Source organism: Thamnophis elegans, chromosome 4, assembly GCF_009769535.1.
Source record: "Thamnophis elegans isolate rThaEle1 chromosome 4, rThaEle1.pri, whole genome shotgun sequence".
In the NCBI taxonomy this organism is placed as follows: Eukaryota; Metazoa; Chordata; class Lepidosauria; order Squamata; family Colubridae; genus Thamnophis; species Thamnophis elegans.
This window is the reverse complement of record NC_045544.1, coordinates 86,335,455-86,355,161: the sequence shown is the minus strand read 5'-3', so window position 1 is coordinate 86,355,161 and position 19,707 is coordinate 86,335,455. Positions and strand designations below refer to the sequence as shown.

General features: G+C 35.5%; 1 protein-coding gene across 4 annotated transcripts in view; it reads right to left on the bottom strand.

Moving 5' to 3' along the window:
- WDR26 (WD repeat domain 26) overlaps positions 1 to 19,707 on the bottom strand; it is a 38,897-nt gene that overhangs the window by 14,354 nt on the left and 4,836 nt on the right. For 3 of the 4 annotated variants that reach the window (XR_004255197.1, XM_032215474.1, XM_032215477.1), the window contains exons 4-11: positions 9,313 to 9,449; positions 7,217 to 7,314; positions 6,289 to 6,445; positions 3,835 to 3,973; positions 2,866 to 3,006; positions 2,250 to 2,369; positions 1,165 to 1,310; positions 766 to 844 (exon numbers count right to left, since the gene is read on the bottom strand). Coding sequence is in view for 3 of the 4 variants with exons in the window: in XM_032215474.1 (XP_032071365.1) it covers positions 766 to 844; positions 1,165 to 1,310; positions 2,250 to 2,369; positions 2,866 to 3,006; positions 3,835 to 3,973; positions 6,289 to 6,445; positions 7,217 to 7,314; positions 9,313 to 9,449 (1,017 nt within the window). In the remaining variant the exon portion in view is untranslated. The remainder of the gene's footprint in view (positions 1 to 765; positions 845 to 1,164; positions 1,311 to 2,249; positions 2,370 to 2,865; positions 3,007 to 3,834; positions 3,974 to 6,288; positions 6,446 to 7,216; positions 7,315 to 9,312; positions 9,450 to 19,707) is intronic. The other variant, XM_032215476.1, reaches the window with a different exon arrangement.

The following is a 19,707-nucleotide window of genomic DNA, read 5'->3' as shown; positions in this document are numbered from 1 at the left end:
AGTGATGTAGGACTGCAGTATGAAAAAAATCACCATCACCAGTAAAATGTGAGCAGATGCTCTTTCCCACATATACCAGCTGCTGTAATATTTTCGCCAGTTCTCCCCACTCACTATACCATGTGTCACATCTTAAGGCTTCTAATAGATACTTTTGCATGTGAGAAATGAAGTAGAATATAATAAGCCATCTTAACTGTTTCAAAACATCACACCAATTGATAAAAGCTTTTCCAGCTTTCAATAAGATTTCTTTCTTGCTCCAAGATATGTCAGGGACCGAACAAGGGATCTTTCTCAAGAAAAATACATGTCCTACTACTCTGGTCTTTTCCTAAATTGTAGAGGGGACAAAACGTATTGCACGAATTGCCTTTTAGTTAATAATGTTTGGATATAAACTTTCCATAGCCCTCTTGCATTTGTCAACAACTGTATCTGTTCAAGTGTTTAGTCTATCCTATTGCAAACATTTTGGGTTAAGCAAGGTTCATTTCCTTATACAATTATTTAAAAAAAAAACAATTTAACTACTTGATCTGGAGAAATAAAAAGTCTTTTGGATATAGTTAACTTGTTTTGGAAAAACTGCTAAGGAATGACTTTTTAAGAGAGCCCTAAGAGAAGATCTAAGATAAGCTAGAACATCCACCTAGGATTGTAATTGGAAGTTTTATCCTCATAATTTTATGATAGCTATTTTTACATTTTAACACTCTTCTCAAAACAGTATGCCTATTTAAAACAACAACAATATCCCCTTACCTGAGTTGCGACATTTAACAAAGCTAGCCGGCCATTTTTCGAGATAGTAAAAGACATAATTGGATGGTCTTCTTGTACTCTGAAAATATAAACAATTGTAATAGAATTATGAGTCAAAATTATCATTTGTACAAGAATGTAAATATCGTTTCAATATCCTTTATTACAAGGGTCTTACAATGAGCTCAATTATGACTGCCCTAGTAGTTCACACTTTAAGGTTTATTTTTTTATTTATTTACTCCTCACATTTATATTCTTATTATTTACATAGAAATTTTTTTGAAAAGCCCAATTTATAATTAACACATGATCTAGAAGTCATGTTAAACGTTCTTTTCATTGCTTAGCCAACCAAGGATTAATTTATCTAGTGAAAGAGAAAAACAATGTAGTTACATATTTCTGTCTGTAAGGTCCTCAAAGTTATAGCCCCGAATTCGCTGGTGTGTGTCCGATGCCAGCACAGTCTTCCCATCACTCAAGCACCACAGGCACTGCACTCTTACTCCTTCCCAGGAGTCTAGGAGATTACCATCTAAATCCTAGACAGTGAATAGATAAAGCAAAACTCATATAAAAAATCTATCAAAAACATGAAAACTATGAAACCCCCATCATGAAATGGTGGGGCTGTTTTGTATTTAGGGTATTACTTAAAATTTAAAAAGTAAACTTTGTTCTGTTGAACTTTCTTTCTTGCCTACCAAAGTAGGGTCTTTATGGTTCACAACCTTGAGACCACAGGAGGTGGGGAGGGGGGCTGGAATAATGTCATTCTAACATATGCTGTTTTGTTTCCGATGGATATTCAGGGATGCAACTTGTGTTTGATTAGAAAATGCAGAAAGGAATGCAGGATATAGATGATTTATCTTGCATTTCATGGTAATAATTATAATGGCTAGAATCCTTATTACGCATAGTGATTATTTGCCATCATAAACTCTAATACATGAACATGTACGTCATGTTGAATGTATTATTTGATTGACATCATGGAATTTCTTTTTTGTAAGAACAGTAATATACCCAATTTCATATATATTTCAGATAATAAGTCCATCAATGCTAATATGGCTTTTACCAAAGTTTTTTTAACAAACCACTTCTAAGCAGTTTTTCATTTTAAATATATATATTTAGGCATATCAAAAACATTTTAGCACAAGGACCCCTATATCAGGGATGGATGCATTTTGGTATAGTAAAAAACCCGCTTCTTTATAAGAGGAATGGCAATCTGTATAGGTATTGCCTGAACTCTCCAAAAGTTTCTACCCTTTTGGTTTATAAAAATAGGTGTTGAGTCCTTTCTAGGTTTAACAAATCTGTTTTCCAGTGAACCCCCACCCTACCCACAGCATTCATGGAAATCCCCCCCAAAACAGAATGAAAATTATATCTCCACCCACTTTGAAAAAAGCTAAACAAGAATAACAATTTAGCCAATGGCTGCAAAAAGATTGCCCATTCCAACTTACACACTGGTAAAATTGCCCACGCTGCCCTCCTGTCACAAAACGTTTTCCATCTGGATTCCAGGCCACACTGGTTAAGCTATCCTCATGGGATTGACTCATCTTTGTCCTTAGCTCCCCCGTCTGCAGATGAAGTTATATAGGTAAGGTTCTTTGAAATTGTAATATACATGGGCATCAGTGTAGTTGAAACACCTAAATACCATATGTCTAATTATTATTTACAAAATTGGTGATAAAATACAAAATTGCTTTCAAATATATAATAAAGTAGCTATTGAGTACCTATAATAAATCAACCTTCCTTAATGTTTTCAGGCAATTTTAATTTCAGTACATCTGGGAAGGGGCAAGGAATGCTGTGAGTTTCATTCTCATTCTCTCTCTCTCTCCCTCCCTCTCTCTCCCACTAACAACATTCAGAATGTTGCTCCATTGCAACACGGAACACTCATTTTAAGCTTTGTCAAAATGTTAACATTTGCAATTTTCTATATCGAGTTATCTATAATAATAATAGCCAAGGATTTCCTCCAAAAGTATCAATAACCCGAGTATGGTCCCTATATCTATGCTATTTAATTATGGCATGCCAACACCTCACATTTATCATCCTTACTTGTACATTCCAGAGCCAAAGCTCAGAGCAGTCATCTGGGCCACAGGCAACCAGGTAGTTGTCGTCAGGACTCCAAGCGATATAGGAGACACCATATGCATGGCCTTCCAAAGTCTTGAGCAGTTTTAGTTGATGTGTATCCTTTAAAAGCAGAAAATATAAAATTCCAGTAATTTGATTGATTGGCAAGCCATTTATATAGCTTAAGTAGCTAATCTAAAAGAGTAATTTATTCTCACAATCCTACAAACCATTTAGCAAAGCAACATATTAGGAACAAAAATTTGGTTTTTAATGTTCACTTATCTAAAAAAAAAAGAGATGGCACACACTCATTTTCTATCTAGAAGAATAGATGTCTGGATTACACAAGGTAACCAGTAACTCTCTTAAATAGTCAGTGGCCTTTCTTGACATGAACTCATGCAAAGCAAAATATTTTCAACAAGATTAAAATAGTTCTATGAATGGAAAAGAAACATTAAACAAAATAAACCAAACTCAAACAACCACTCTTTGGTGTTACAGAAAGGGGAAATTCTATTTGTCTAATCTGCATAATTACAATAGAAAAAGTAATAGTTTTAGAAACATTTTTGAATAAAATATACATGAGAAAAATTTGTACATACACAAATATATAGCTTTGTATTATTTTCCTTAACAAATAAATAACAAGTATGTTGGACTCATTTGGTTAACTAGTTCTCTTTATCTAATTTCAGAACTTGTGTGGAAAACAGTGAATATTGCAGTTATTCAAATTGTAGCTAGTTTGCATGCCTTTTGTTGGATTATACTTTCCATAAATAAAGAATAAATAAATTAAACAAGAGATAAAAGTTTAAGCCAAAAATGCATGGAAACAGAACCATGCCAAGGTATTTAAAAATGACAAAATATGGAAATCAAATGGAGGAAAAAAGCTTTTAATTTTATGCAAAGTTTGCCATATGGAATGATACTTACAGGATCAACCTGCCATATAATAACAGTTGTATCCTTGGATCCTGTTGCTAGTTTAGTGCCATCATTGGAGAATTTACAGAACCATACTTCATTACAGTGCTCTGTAAGTATTTGCTGAGTATAACATGGAAAATGTTTCCTAAAAAACAAACAATTATGTAGAAAAAGTATCAGTTTTATGTGAACTAACATACAATGGAAACCAAGTTTGTGAACTTTTAGTACAATCCATCATCTTGCAGACTGTGACTTACAAACTGAACTGAGTTTCTTATTCATCAGTAGAGTGTGTCTAATTAAACAATGCATAAGAAAGCATAGGGTATCATGTCTCCACTAAACATACCGAACCAACTTCATCTTTGTTGAAAAAAGTATACAATGCATCAGATTTAATAACTAGTGGCATTTCCTTTACCAATAATGATTTCAGCCAAATGTTTCTTGTACCAGTTAATCAATCTTGCATACATTTTAGGCTATCTTGCATAAACTGCCCATTAAGGTAAAGCCACAATAATTTCATGTGTGTGTTGCATGTATGGTTGTGTGTGTGTGGCTGTGTGTGTGTGTTTAATGGGGAAACTGTTAAAAATCATATCTGATAATCTCACTGATTAGAGGTTTTGTTGTATGCTACCCAAAGTCACATTGTTCGAGTTGGATGGCCCTATAAATCTAATCAATCTGTTATTCTGACTCCATTGATCCATTTAAGAGAGCTGATTATATTAGTTTTACATGTTTTTCCCATAATAGTGAATACTAGTTTAATGTGTTCAATGAAGACATGGGACAGTACGTTATTTTATCTTATATTTGTTTAATTAACATCTCTCTCTTAGACTTAGATGAAGCTTTGATTACACTCTAGGCCAAATACTTCAAGACTGCAGATAGTACTAAAGGTTCACAAATATTCTTTCATCACTATAAATATCCATACTAACATCAGGCAAATGATTACTATTGCATGCACAAAAAGGGGAAAAAATACACATTACAAATGCTTATCAAATGTCCTGTTTTCCTATGTCCTATCTTATTTTTTTCCTACTTGATCTCTTTGTGCAGAGATGGGGACTGCCAAATATGACCAGGATCTAAAGGGCCATGAAACTATAGTTGTTTCAAAGACAGCCTCCCAGGATGCAAGATAAATTAGGTTTAAAATATAACCAACTTTCAAAATTGGTTGGTGAAAATGCATGAGTATGTTATTTATTATAAACCTTCCTACCCTCACCTCAAGTCATGACTCCTGACATGTGCTCTGAATCCACATCTTGAAACTATGAAGACAAGTATGGCCTCAGTTCTGATCAGTAGGGTGTCCAATGCATTTGAAAGAATACTTTGCAAACCATGTTGGCATGAGTTAAACACCTCTCTTTGAAGCACGGAGGCAGCTGCATGCTCCGAAAAGGCTAAAGCAACAACTTTGAGGTTTTTCTCAGATTGTCTGTGCATGTCTGTCAATGCAATTGCTGAGACTGCAAAACAAAGCAATTAGGCATGCAGATATGACCAGAGAACAATCTGATGTTTTGGTGTGTTGTCTACACTTTGCAGAGTGGTCTTTCAAATGTTCTGCACTTCTCTATTGATCAGACTCAAGCCTCAATGCACAACTAGCCTCACAGATTTATTTTTATAATTTTTCAGATTTATAGAAAGAATTCTTAAATATATTTTGAAAATTAAGAATTGCTGAAATAAAGCCTTGTCCTCCAAGCTTCATTTCTAACTTACCACTTTAAAGTCTGATAGAGGAATCTATTCTTGCAATCCTGCATACAGCAAGGCTGCCTGGATCTTCCTGAGTTTAATAGGATTTAACATAATGCATATTAAATGTGTGAAGAACTGCCATTCATGATACCATTCTCCTTTTTAAAAAATTGAAATCTTTTTCTGCAGTTTTTGTCATATTGTTTGATGGAAGTAAGCTCCATTAACTGAAACTCGCTTTTAATTTGATATTATAGGAGACCACTATTAGTTCTAAGTGAAAATCACCACACTCTGCAAAAGGCAGAATTCAGACATTCTTAACTATTTCAGATAAATGTGATTAACAAATATCTGATGGTCAGTGAATCAAGATATAAAGCCTATATAATTCTTCATTTTTATTATTGTGTTTTCAAGCTGATCCTTAGTACATTTGTAAAAATGCAATATTCTTCAAGAAGTAAACTGGCTAGGTAAAATGTTTTTCCTCCACTTACTATATGCTCAAACAAAAATATACAATATTTAATTTTTAAATTGTTGAATATAAATTTAAACACTAAATTTTTATATGCTTGTTAGCCACCCTGAATACTTACTTGCATAAAACTGAAAATAAATCAACCGTCACACGTTAATTACTTTTAACTGTTTAAAATTAAAAGTAATTTTGTTATATTAAAAGATTAATTGGCCTTAAAAATTAAAAAAAAAACTCACCTATTGCAAACATGGTCTATGAGTAGTGATACAGATTCTAGATTATTATCAAGTTTAGTATTGTGATAGAGGCATCGGTCCCGTTGTAGCTCTACAGCCTGACGAAGCAGATTCTGCAGACGCCTTGGGGGGAGCATCACTGATGGGGGTAGGTAAGCTTAAATAAATAAAAAGGCAATTTCAGTGCAATCAATTCATTTTTTTAAAAAACCAAATTTGTGAAGTAAACTTTCCACATACGTGTCTAACCTATTTAAGCCAAAGACACCTAGATAACAAATTAAATATTATCATTCTATAAGATTCTGTTCACATAATGGCATTTTCTTCTTCACTGCACCCTTTACTCTCTAACATGTCCTAATCTCCCAACTCTCCAAAACAGATTTAGGAATTGTAAAAGTGGGAATATTTCAGAGAAGGAAAATTATGCGTTTCTCCATTCTACTGGGAAAAATAACGCTTAATTTGATAGCATAACAAACACGTAGTTAGTTCTACTATGTCTTTATGAGCACTGAAGTGAAAACAGACTGACAATAATTAATTGTCAGGCCCAACCCAAGAATGATACAGAACAATCCATCCAAAGTTCAGTTCTTCATTTGCTCACATCAAGTCAGAATCTTGCTAAACTAAATCTATTCTACTCTCATCTAACATATATACTTTGGGAGATTTTAGGGAGTGGTTAACTCTCTTCCTATTTCTGATCCAGCTCTAGTATGCATTGTCTCTTGTCTTGTCGCTGCCCCCCCACCCTTTCCTGGGAAACTGCCACTTCACTGTAGTCTATCACCTCCCACTTCACAGGTACAAATCATCTCATGAATTTATACTTTCAGATTAAGATTTTTCTGTTCAGAATGAAATATGCTGGAAATCTAGACAGGGATATATATGTCCCTTTGAAACTATTTTTTCTTACTTTGGAGCTTGTCTAAGAGTTTAGATCTTGATGTTGTTCCTTTTCCTTCCCATTCTGCTTTTGTGCGCAAATCTTCTGGATGACTACACATCAGATATCTGTATATTGAAAAGAAACACAAGGATTAAGCATTCTGGAACTATATACTAAATTGATATGAATCAATGCTCAGGGTACAGTTTCTATATAGTCAGAAACAAGAGACTGATTTAATGAAGGAGCTGTTCAACACAGGAGTCTGAATATTAAGTATGCTTTAATATATGCCGAAACAGATTAATCTGCAATGTTCAAATAAATTTATCATATAAGTAGTTTAAAGTACTATCTATATATATGAACACAAAAACACTCACGCAGGAATCATGAAATCTCCAGAATCGTAAAGCCTACAAACTTGAAATTTGGCCCGTATGTTCCTCTTGGCTTCTAGGTGCTCGGTAACAAAAGCTTTTTCGAAATGACCATCAGAGTATTAGTACTTCATATATTATTATTAACACGCTCTGATGCTAAGAAGTTAGGAGTTCTACTCCCCCTCCCAACCTGAAAACTTGGATGTGGGCGTGGCCAGCAGTGACTCATCCAGCATGCTGGCTGAGAGTTTGGAGAGGAGCCTGAGGGAGAGAAGGTGATAAGATAGAAGTTTCTGTGGGGCTAGGCTGAGGGAGAGAAGGGAATAGGATAGGGGAGGCTTCTGTGGGGAAAGCCTGACGGAGAGAAGGTGATTAGAAAGGAGAGGTTTCTGTGGGGCAAGGGTGAGGGAGAGAAGGGGATAGGATAGGGGAGGTTTCTGTGGGGCAAGCCTGAGGGAGAGAGGGGGAGAGGCCGATGGTAACTACTCATTAATTTTCAAGTGTCAATTTATTAAGTCTGATCACATAATTTCGTAGTGGAGCATGAGTATTCAGCTAGTAAAAATATAAAACTCAAAGGGAATTCAAGTATGTAATCAATGTGAGCGATCGAAATAAGTGCCTCCTGGTCCAGGAAGGGGCATAACTGCGGCACAACATGAAGCTGAGCAAAATCCACCCACACCCCAGCCACAACTGCCACCTGCACCTGAAGCAGGAATCATGAATCCAGAAGGACCACCAAACTGCTTACTGGTTAATGCAGTGCAACCTCATCTGAAACCAAACATAATAAACTCCTGAATATTGAGGAGCCCCCTACCCATAGCCATTCTGTCTTTCCAAAGTTCAGCAAAAGCCTGATCTTCCCCATCCAGGCCTTGCTGTCTCTGAGCACCGCAAAAGAACATCCACAGTATTACTTAATTCCCTCCTGGGATGAAGATGTATAAGTGAGTACTGATACCTCATCCTGTCATGATGATTGATCTCATCAGTGGTTTGATGGACATGGAAATGGAGAGAGCATCGAGTCCTGCAGAATCCCACCAAAAAACAGCTATGGGCTGGACTTCTCACTCCCTGTGTTACACCTGGGACCGGCCTCAGAGGAAGGAGGTGAACCAGCATAAAATTGTGCCCCCCATTTCCAACTCCCTAAATTGAGCCAAGGATATCATGGTTTATGGTATCAAAAGCTGTCAAGAATAGCAAGGCTGGATGTACAAGGTTGCACAATCCCCATTAAACTCCTGGCAGAAATCATCCAAAACTATGACCAATGCCATTTCTGTCCCATATCCCGGCCTGAAATTCGACTGAGAGGTGTCCAGGTAATCGGTTTCACCTAGGATTCTCTGGATTTGCAAGGCTGCTACCTTTTCAACCACCTTTCCTAAAAAGAGAAAGTGGGAGTCCATTGATGGCTTCTTGCGATGAGGGCACATCAGTGCCTCTTTAAAAGAAGTTGGAAACCACCCCAATCAAGGATGAATTCCCTATCACTTGGAAATTATGACCTCTCCCTAAGCGGTCTCGGCCAGCCAAGAAGAACATGGATCTAATTCACCAGAGGCACAACAGTCCAAAAGACCTTGCCCATCTACTTGGGTCCAAATTGTTTCCAGATAACAGGATAAGTTCACTTCCTAGACATCTCCACAGACTTGCCCTATGCTTGGCATCCAACTATGCAGGTATAAATTCAAGTATGTATAAATTTCAGTCTAAAACACTTACCCACTAAGGATGTGAATGCGCTCAGTGTTGTACTTCAGCGGTGTCAATTCACCACGCAGAACTTGAAGTGCCTCCAAAACTTTACCATCCTCCAGATATTCTAGATATTTTTGTTGCAGCAGCAAAAACTTCATCTTCTGACATGACAGAAAGCAGCAGATCAGGTGGGGAGAAAAGGCTGACTGAAGTTTCAGAAAACATTTGAATCTAAACAAGATATATACACCTTTTTACTTATCCTTTAAAAATAGAAAAAGGTACACTTTCATGATAAGTGGGTGGTTTGAAAAGCCTCAATACTGAAAAGATGCATTGATTTATATTGTTAGAGGTCATTCAACATTCAAATTAAATTATCTTTGTACAATTTCTAACTATCCATGACCAATAATATTTAAATGCTCATACTACATGCTCCTCTGCAAACTATCTTAATATAAGCTCATTTTATATTATCACCAGTAAGCATAAAATCAGACTTCAGGGAAGGGATATGGTACATTGAAGCTTTCGCAGAGAAGGTGGATCAATCCCACTGCAACTCAGATAGTGCAAGGACCAAGTTGTTGAATAAACAATACAACTGATGTCAACAAACTATTCCTGATAAACCTCTACCTGTTAGACCTATTCTCCATGTCCATTCTCATCCCATCCCTACTAGTATACAAAGAGAAGTTAGAAATGTATACATAATCTCACCTAGACTGGGTTAAAGACTAAATGTCCAGAACTTACTGCTTGCGGCAGTTCTAAAACTTCCTCTCTACTACACTTACTCAAAAAGGGTATCAACCATTGCTGAAATAGTTGCTTGAGGGAATCTGATAATCACAGTAAAATAGATGGAATTGGTTCTGGAATCTAGCATCCTCCACCATGTTGAACAGCCCGTCACACAAAGCCATTACCTGTGCAGTAGCACTTACTATATAGGATGCCTTCAGACCAGCTTCAAGTTGGCTACTTGTCACTAGTTGGACACATGAGTTGTTTGATGCTTCAGAAGAGTAAAAGACAAATGGATTATATCTAAAGAGATGCTTAATATTTTCCGCATCAATCCAATGTCTTTTCCCCTGAAGATCCAGGTCTCAAAATAGTCCTAGATAACACAGCATAGATCTTCAAGTACATTATGCTATCCTTTGGCCCATAGTTTGCTGCTGTCATACACTATGCTATCTTTTGGCCCATAGTATGATGCTGGCTTTGGCGATAGCAGATAATTTGCTGCAACATTGGTTCCATATTAACACCATGTGTCACTGACTCAGATTCAGATGGGGCAGCTTCTCTTCCTCCGCATCTTGACCTCCAGACCCCAACACAGAAGAATTGATTGGCAGAAATGTTACTGCCATTTCCTTTCTGAACTTTTAGGTTAATCACCGCCTCTGCTTATGTAGAGGGAAGAGATCTTCCCACAGCACTAGTTACTTTTTCAGCATTATCCACCACAATGCCACTGGTGGTACCATATTTGCCTGAAGAGCAGGCATGATGCTAAACTCAAGCCTTTTTAGAGCAGTCACCCTTCCTTTAAAAGTAAAATAAAATGGGACTTGGGCTGTGAAGATTACTTCAAATACTTGTAACCAGTCACTGTCAGACTTCATAGTTGTAACTATTCCTGAAACTCAATCCCACATTCAGCTAACAGCAGCAGTATCATAGGCTTAATTTTTAAATACAAAAGAAATGAGAACAGCTTCAAGTGTCTATATTTATTAGCAATCATAACCTTACTACTGCTTGGTAATGTTCAGGGAAACATACAGCACAAACTGAAGTATTGGGACTCGGGCAATGATTACTTTGACTTTTGATAAAGTTACTAAATCAGTAAAACAAAACAAGTCTCCAGATCCTGCCTCACTGAGGCAATGTTCAAGAGGATCCATTTAGCTATTGGGAAGCCCAGAAAGACAACAGCAACAGCAACACATCACTTCAGCATAACTTTCTCCTGTTTCATGATGCAATTGCTTTATGAATGAAATAAGGTTCACAGATATCTGCATCCATTTTGTTACAAAAACCATAACTGATGGGGTAAAACTTTTAAAAACCCACCTTTCAAGACCTTAATATTGATAAAGAACCTATGCTTTTAAATGTGCATAAGACATATTTTTCCTTCTCCAAACACAAATACATGTACAAAAGAAAGTTTCTATATGATGAGAAACAGTACGCCTTCCAAAGTTAAGATTCTCTTATTTCAGTCACATTACATTGCATTTTTTAAAATGGAAACATGCATGACTTTTGCCCAAACCTATTCCCATTTGTATGAAAGGCCTATACAGTGCTTTGAATTCCAAATGAAACTTATAAAAAAACAGGGGGGAAACCAGTTGTTTTAATAAGTTGCAGACGAGTGCTATATTCATATTTCCACATGTTCCAAAGCAGTCATTTGGAATTAAATACAAAGTGCTACGTAACCCTAATACCCTGTTCCCTGAAAATAAGACCTCCCCGGATAATAAGCCCAATTGGGCTTTTGAGTGCATGCACTAAAATAAGCCCTCCCCCGAAAATAAGCCCTCCATGAAAATATTGTAACACAGCAGCAGCCATGAGGTGACCATGCTTGTTGCCTTCTGCACCTCAAAAATAATAAGACCTCCCCAAAAATAATCCCAAGTGCTTATTTCGGAGGTCAAAAGAAAATAAGACCCTGTCTTATTTTTGGGGAAACACAGTAATAATCATATTTGCTTCTAAATACATAGAGTTGAAAACACCAAAATCTTGCAGCTCCTCAACCGTCAAGTATATATCGCTTTATTAAATGAAAAGGAATTAATTATGATACACAAATAAGTTTTATTCTGAAAAAGAGTCCAAATCAGTCCAAATATTAGATCCTGTATCAAAATCTTGGAAATATAAATGATCTCTGAACCCAAATATTAGTCACTGCTGAGTAATCATAAGAAGACTCTATTTCAAAGTAATTGTGTGCTAAGTTCGGGAAAGGCATGTTATTCTAACATTTAGAAACTCATAAGATCAGGAACTTTTCTTTTTCTGAATGTCTGTTAATAAACACTACTTGATTATTACTCAAAAAAAAAAATAGCACTTTTATATTCCATACCTGAGAAACTATAATCATTATAGCTCATGTATAATTTTGATACAATATGAAACAGTATTAACATCTACACATTTTCATCCCCCATATTTCATCCAATTTCTACTAAGTACAGCTATACAACCCATGGGTCACAATTAGAGAATTTCCCCCCATTTTTACTGCACTCCCTATCTCAATTTTTGCTTTGTTCACCATCTTTCCATGTAACCACTTTACATGTCCAATAAATAATTCTGCTTAGCCTGCTTGCGTACTTTTATAGCTATACAAAGAAGTTTATATTTTACAAATGCTATGTCTTAAAGTGGGTATCACATTAACTGTGATACCAAATGGGACCAGAAGTTTACAATATGCCCCTAGGCCAGTGATGGGCAACCTTTTTGGCGTGGTGTGTCAAAAATCGGCAAAAAATCGAGCATAACTCGCGTTGTGTGTCACTTCGACAAAAACATAATTTTGCGCAATTTATAGTTTAAACTACAAAAATGTATAATTGCAATATATAATTGTATTTAATATGATATTTCTACTGATTGGTAACTCAGATATTCTCTTAATAATTGCATCTTTATTCTGCATATCGTGAAATAGAACTGGCGCACATCTTAGGAGAGTTTCTTTAATAAATTCTCCCTCATTAAGCGCTTTTGCATGCTGAGCTATGGAGTGAGCAATGCTCAAACTTGCAGAGTTTAAATTTGTAGAGCCTTTCATAAATTTAAGGATGGAGTTAGATTGGCTCTTATAAAGGTGTAGCTTCCTGGAAATGTATTCCCTCCTTTCATCCTCACTTTTTTCCAAGAGCTGGGAATGATTAGTTTCAAAATGTCTATTTATATTCCACATTCTGCTTACTACCGTTTCAGTACATAGAACGCAAAATGATCTGCCATTTTTTTCTATAATGCCATACATCTCGCTCCATGTCTCTTGAAAGGGTCGGCCACTGCCACTACCACTCCCTTTACTTAACCTTTGTTTTTTATTTTTTGGGTGCTCCATCAGTGGGCCAGTGACAGCAGATAGAATTATAGATAGCCAATTAGGGGTTAACTAGCCTAACAAGCTAACACAACCTCCCCCTCACTTATCTCAGTTATTGTGGGCAATTACAAGTCCATGGCACCCCAATAGTTGCTGCTAATGGCGCTCACAGTTCCCGTTGGCACTCCGCTGTTCCCTGCTGTGGTGCGGTCGTAACCGAAAGTCCCAGGAGTAGACTCTCTGTGCCGGCCTGACTGGAGAGAGGCGCGCACTGTTCCCGCGCTCCTCTCCTGCGGGTCCTCCCTCGCCGCGCTGATGACGTGTGTGCGCATGGCACGCACGCCTTACCAGCAGCCCCTGCACTCAGAAAGGGGCGGCGGCGATACAGTAAGTGAGTGAGTGTGGGCGGGGGAGATCACACGTCCCGCCCCCCCCATTCCTCCAGCACAGATTCTTTCATCCTCGGCGGCTGTGCAGGAGCCGAGGATGAATCGCATGAAATCCTGTGCGTGTCACCCCAAATGGCTACGCGTGTCAGCACTGACACGCGTGTCATAGGTTCGCCATTACTGCCCTAGGCAGTATTAAAGCTTTTAATTATTTCTAAGTAAAATTTTAATTGTTAACTCAATCACATTGTACATTTGTTTAGGAAGAACACAAATTATAAACAGGAAACAATATCATGACCTGAAATACACTAATTGGATTTCTATATGGCGTTATATAGGAGAAACCTGTATAACAACATTCCAAGGAAATTTAGCAGCAGCAGTAGTAGTAATAAATGTCTTCATGCGACTCATACTCTTTTCTTTCACATTATTTAAGTTTAAATGAGTTTTAAAAATTAAATAAATTATGCAAATGAGTTTAATTATGTCATTTATTGTATCACAATACCTTGTTACTCGTAATTCTTTCTGGAAGATGTGATGAATACTAAAAATAACGGGTACCAAGAAAATCACGACTTACCATGTGACCCGCTATTTCGGCCAGAAGAAATAACGAGTCATGAGGCAGCTGATGTCAGCAAGTTCTTCTCTAAACATCAAATACCAGGAGAAAGATGAGTGCTGGGACAAGATTTCTGCTTCAAAATGGGTTGAATACCAAATTTGAAGAGTTTTGAAGTAGTTGAGTGCAAAGGTATGACTGTATAATAATGGCTGGGAGGTGCTATTCTAAAGTAATAATATGCCTCAATATTAGAAAGGGGATAAAACTGCTTGTGCAAGACAATGATTTGTGTGCTTTCCACAAGGAATGAGGACTATACAATACTTTCATACAAATATTTGCCTGATGCTACACGTGAGTTCTCATTTAACAATCATTTATTTTGCAACTATTCAAAATTATGAGAGTGCTGAATAAGTCATAGTTACAAGTGGCCATCATACTTATGTAAGTTGCAGCAGCCCCAGTTACATGATCACAACTACAATGCTGTAATATCCTTGCTGTCATGTGATCACCATTAGTGACCTTCTTTGCTGGTTTCCTACAAGCAAAGTTAATTGGGAAGCCAGCAGGTTGCACACAACAACCACATTATGTTCTCACTTAATGACTGCAGTAATCACTTAACGTTAGTAACTAGAAGTGTCAGTATTTCTGTTGTTAAGCCATGCCATCATGTCACATCATGTTTCACAACCATATAGCTTGGTGACAGAAATTTCATGGTTCCAATTTACCATTGTTAAGTGTGGATTATCTGTGTATAGTACATGGTTTATATTTTAATGGAATTACTGCTCTACAATTTGTATAGAAATCTATACTAAGAATTTTCACAGTTTCTATAAAAAGCATGGTTTCTTGAAACTTTTGGCTCTACTGTATTTGCCACCTAGCTTTTCTACTTTGGAGAATTATTTACACCTTTTTAATGAAAGACAAATGAATAAAAATACATGTTTGATTGTAAGTTTTGTATTTTATGATAAATTCAGTATCATTAGAAATCATGTTTGATTTTTATAGTCCTAACATAGAGTACCATATTTGATCTAATATGAATATAATTTAAAAATAATCTATTGTCATAACGTACCTTTAGAATTAATAGCGATACAAAAACATGACCTCCACCAGGGCAAATAGTTAGAAAAGCAGTGCAAAAACCTGTCAGGCTGGACAAATTTCATTCTAAAAAGTGGTTAAGGTAAGCAGAAACTGGGAAACCTGATTTCTAGTATTGTACTGTCTTTGCCATAGAGCCAGCTAGGAGCTCTTGAACCAGTCACTTTCTCACAGCCTTAGGAAGGAAATGGCCAAACACTCCTGAAAAATGTTGTCAAGAAAACTGCAGTGTTTTGTCCAGGCAGTCTCTGAGACAACATGATTAAATGTAAATAATTCACACAGCAACCAGAAAAGACTTGAATCATAACAACTTGTCCCAAATCTTTTATAAAGCTTGCTTCTATTTAGGGAAACAAGGTAAAATAGCAATCTACAGCTAAGTCACAAGATGAAAAAAAACCAAAATGGATTGGTTCACATACTGTATCAGCTGACAATACAAGATGTAGAAGCTAACAGATTGCATTGTTATTGCCCATGTTAAAAAAACATTTGAAAGATTCTTTGTAGTACAAACCACAAGGATAAGAGATTAAAAAGTAATAAAATCACAACAACCCAAATTAAAGCAGAAATGAAAAATCTATTTCATACAATATTTTCTCCTGGGTTTTGAGCACAACATTCAATTACAAATCGATGACAAATTTTGGGAGGATTCTGAGAATCACAACTAGGATTTTTGGAAAGTTCAGATTCTGAATTAAGAAAAATGACATATTTACTGTAAAACTGCAAAAATTACGTACCTGTAGAGGCAAGGTAAAATAAAATAATTTACCTGAAAGATCAATAAATCTCAACCTTGAAAATTCTACATTGTTTATGTGGAATCAATAAAATCTGGAAACATTTCTTGAGGCTCTATTTACTCTGAAACTTTTAAAATTTACTTTTCATTTAATCTGTACAGTATGTGGAAATTTTTCTATAGATGTTAGTGTTTCCATGTTGTCTACTGGCATCATGATGTGCCAAAGAAAATTTTATTATATTGTCTGAAAAAGTATTCCAAAACTAATTAAGACTTATTTAATGAGATTCCTAAAATGGTACTCAGATGTGCCAATGTAAATACAGACAACTTGTTTTTAAAGAGAAAGTCTTTAAGGGCCAAATGAGATCCATTTGCTTTTTTAGAAAATAAAATAATGGTGGCTATGTATCTCTTTACTTGGAAATGTCCTCATCAGCCTAGAGCAAGGACAAAAATAAGAAAATATATAAAAAAATATCAAGGGGGAATCCTAATGAGAAATTGGGACCTAAGAGGAAAAAGATATCATTATAGAAGTGCTTTTTTAACTGGCTGTATCTTCCACAACAGCCTTTTCTGATAGTACTCACACCATTATCGCAAATTTCCAAACAAAACACTGAAGAACCTTGAAGTAAGAAATATGGTAGTATTGTGTGCTTGCCATTTTTTCATTCTGTAGCCTCCCTATAGACATCTATTTTTAAACTTAAACTTCAGGAAAGATTACACCATTCACTTAAATTTGCATTCATGTAAATTATAGCTTTTTTCAACTTTATAAATTTTTCAAATTTATATGATCAAGCTATTAAACTAAGCCTAAAGTAAATGATTTTTTTAAAGGTTCCTTTTTTTGATACTACTAACCCAGAATTTGTTAGCTATGGTTTGTTGAAAAAATTATGGTAAACTGATTTGTACATCATGCCAAGCAATAGTAAGTTAGTTCACATGTTATTCAAGCCAAAAGCAAACAAAAACATCATGCTGTTATGCAAGAACTAGGCCAACATGTTTGTTTATTTAAAATGTGAACACCACCCTTCATAACAAAGCCTTTCCAGGGCAGCTTATAAGACATTTTAAAATCACAATTAAATATATTACTCATAGTTCCACAAACATTTACATAATGAAACATCTACACTGATATTCCCTGTCTCGTAAATAATGGAAAAGATATTAATTGTTCCATTTCAGAATCTGCAAATTATTTGAGATTGTAGACCTCACTAATATATCTTAAATAATGGGGGAAATGGTATTAATTGTTCCACTTCAGAATCTGCATACCTCACTAATACTTCTTACAACCATATATAAAGAGAAGGAAAATAAATTTTCACTTACAAATCTTTTCACAATGTGAAACCCTTTCATCTATCTATTTAAAATTGATGAAGTATCTGGAAGAATTGTGCTCTTTCCAACAATCTCTCCAGTGTTTACTAAGGAGGCATACTCCACAAGTAAAAATGCTATTATGGAAAGCAATTGCTATGATGCACATGTGAATGAACAACTAGAACAAATTATATTTGACAAGGGACTTCTGTCCTGCTTCTCACAATTATATCAGACCATGAACATATTTGCACCATGTTTATTTATAAGTAATTTCCCTCCCTACTACATTTTATAGAATAGTGTCCTAAAACATAAATGCATTTTAAAATTATTTCAATTACCCAAATTTGTACATCTGAAAGATTAATAGTGGGTTTAAAATAATTTATGGAATTATAAAGATATTTCTTATCTACAAGATAGTAAAAAAAAATTAATTTTTTTCTTTGGTTTTTAAAAAACTGACATAGTTTTAAGATATAATCATAAATATAACTGATTATATGTTCTGCTTGCTAGTAGAAATAAAAGTTAACAGATCTGGTAACTTATCATACTTTAAAAGTATAAAAATAAATGAATAACTACAGAATGAGGTGACAAAGGAGATTTGTGCAAGATACGATATTTAAGCAAGGTTCCATATAAACAAGATGTGAGTAGAACACTGACTCACAATTCTGATAATTTGAGGAATATGTTTCGAGTCCTGAGAGTACTTTTTATTTGGCTAAAATATAATCATGAAAGTAAGCATTAAAGGACCTCAGTGTTAATATTTTTATTTTATCATTTATGAAATTATAATTTTGTAAGTATAAAGTTCCTATGATTGACATTAGGTTTGTATTTTGTGTGCTTGCCTTGCTTGCAAAGTTTATATATTGAACTGAAGCTTTATTATTAGAACTGTTCCTGCTTTGAAGATGCTGAAGGTAATATGTATATATTTTAGATTAGCATGTATGTCATCATGTGTTTTTTTTCCTGTCACTGGGTAGACATGTGACTTTGGAATTTGCATAGCTGAACAAAAATATTTTGGTAGTTTAACACATATTCTTACTGTTCTATTTTTATAAGTGCACATATTCAGTACTGCTAAAGAAACAGTTGGCAAATTAACTTGCCTGATCAGTTAGATCCATCCTCAAAATACAGTATTCTGACAGAGGTCCATCTGCACCATTTTTAATATTATGATCACTGTCTATTTCAGACCTTTTCAATAGTATTGTTTCAACATCACCTATACTACAAGATCTAGCATATCACACACAGCCACAAAAATAAATTCCCATCACACAGAAAGGCATAAATAATTTTGTAATAAAAACAGCAATAAACTACTAATACAAAACATACTGAACCCTTTCCATATAACTGATGTTTCATTAATATGGTTCAATCACTTCAACCAGGGGACACTCAACCCATTACAGCGTTTACAGGAAATAAATTGATGAATATGTGAGGCAATACTCACAATAATTCTTTAATATGGGACTTATGTACTCATGGAGCAAGCACTGCTATATATTTACAAATATCAGCACAACTAATTTCAAATGCTTACCAGCCTTACTATTATTCATATTGCAAATGCATCCAAGATGAACAACTTAAAAGGATCTCAACGTACAAGAACTGATTTTACATATTTCTTGGCAAAAGACTTAAATACTCCAAAAACAAAGACAAATGAATTGGCAAAACAATACTTTTGAAGCAGTTGCTCTAAATAATGCAGGGGAACCAAATCAACTGTCCCACAAGAAGTCCAATAGCAGATATTAAAGAATTGTTTGGGGTGCTATATTAAGCAATAGCTTATGTAGATGTCAATTTGTGAATAAAATTGCGAAGAACTGCCAGCTGGATATATTTACAAAATTCACCTAACCACTAAAGGCAGGGATGTGTGGAAGCTCTCATTTTCTCTCGAAGAATACATATTTTATGTATGACTTCCAAACTAGTTGTGGCCCTTACTGATGAGCTGTGTTTAAAAATTGTTACAGGAAACCAAATCTTATTGATCTTGTTAGACATTTATGTGGCATGGCAATGCTAAGTGTGCTGTGCCCCCTCTTCAATG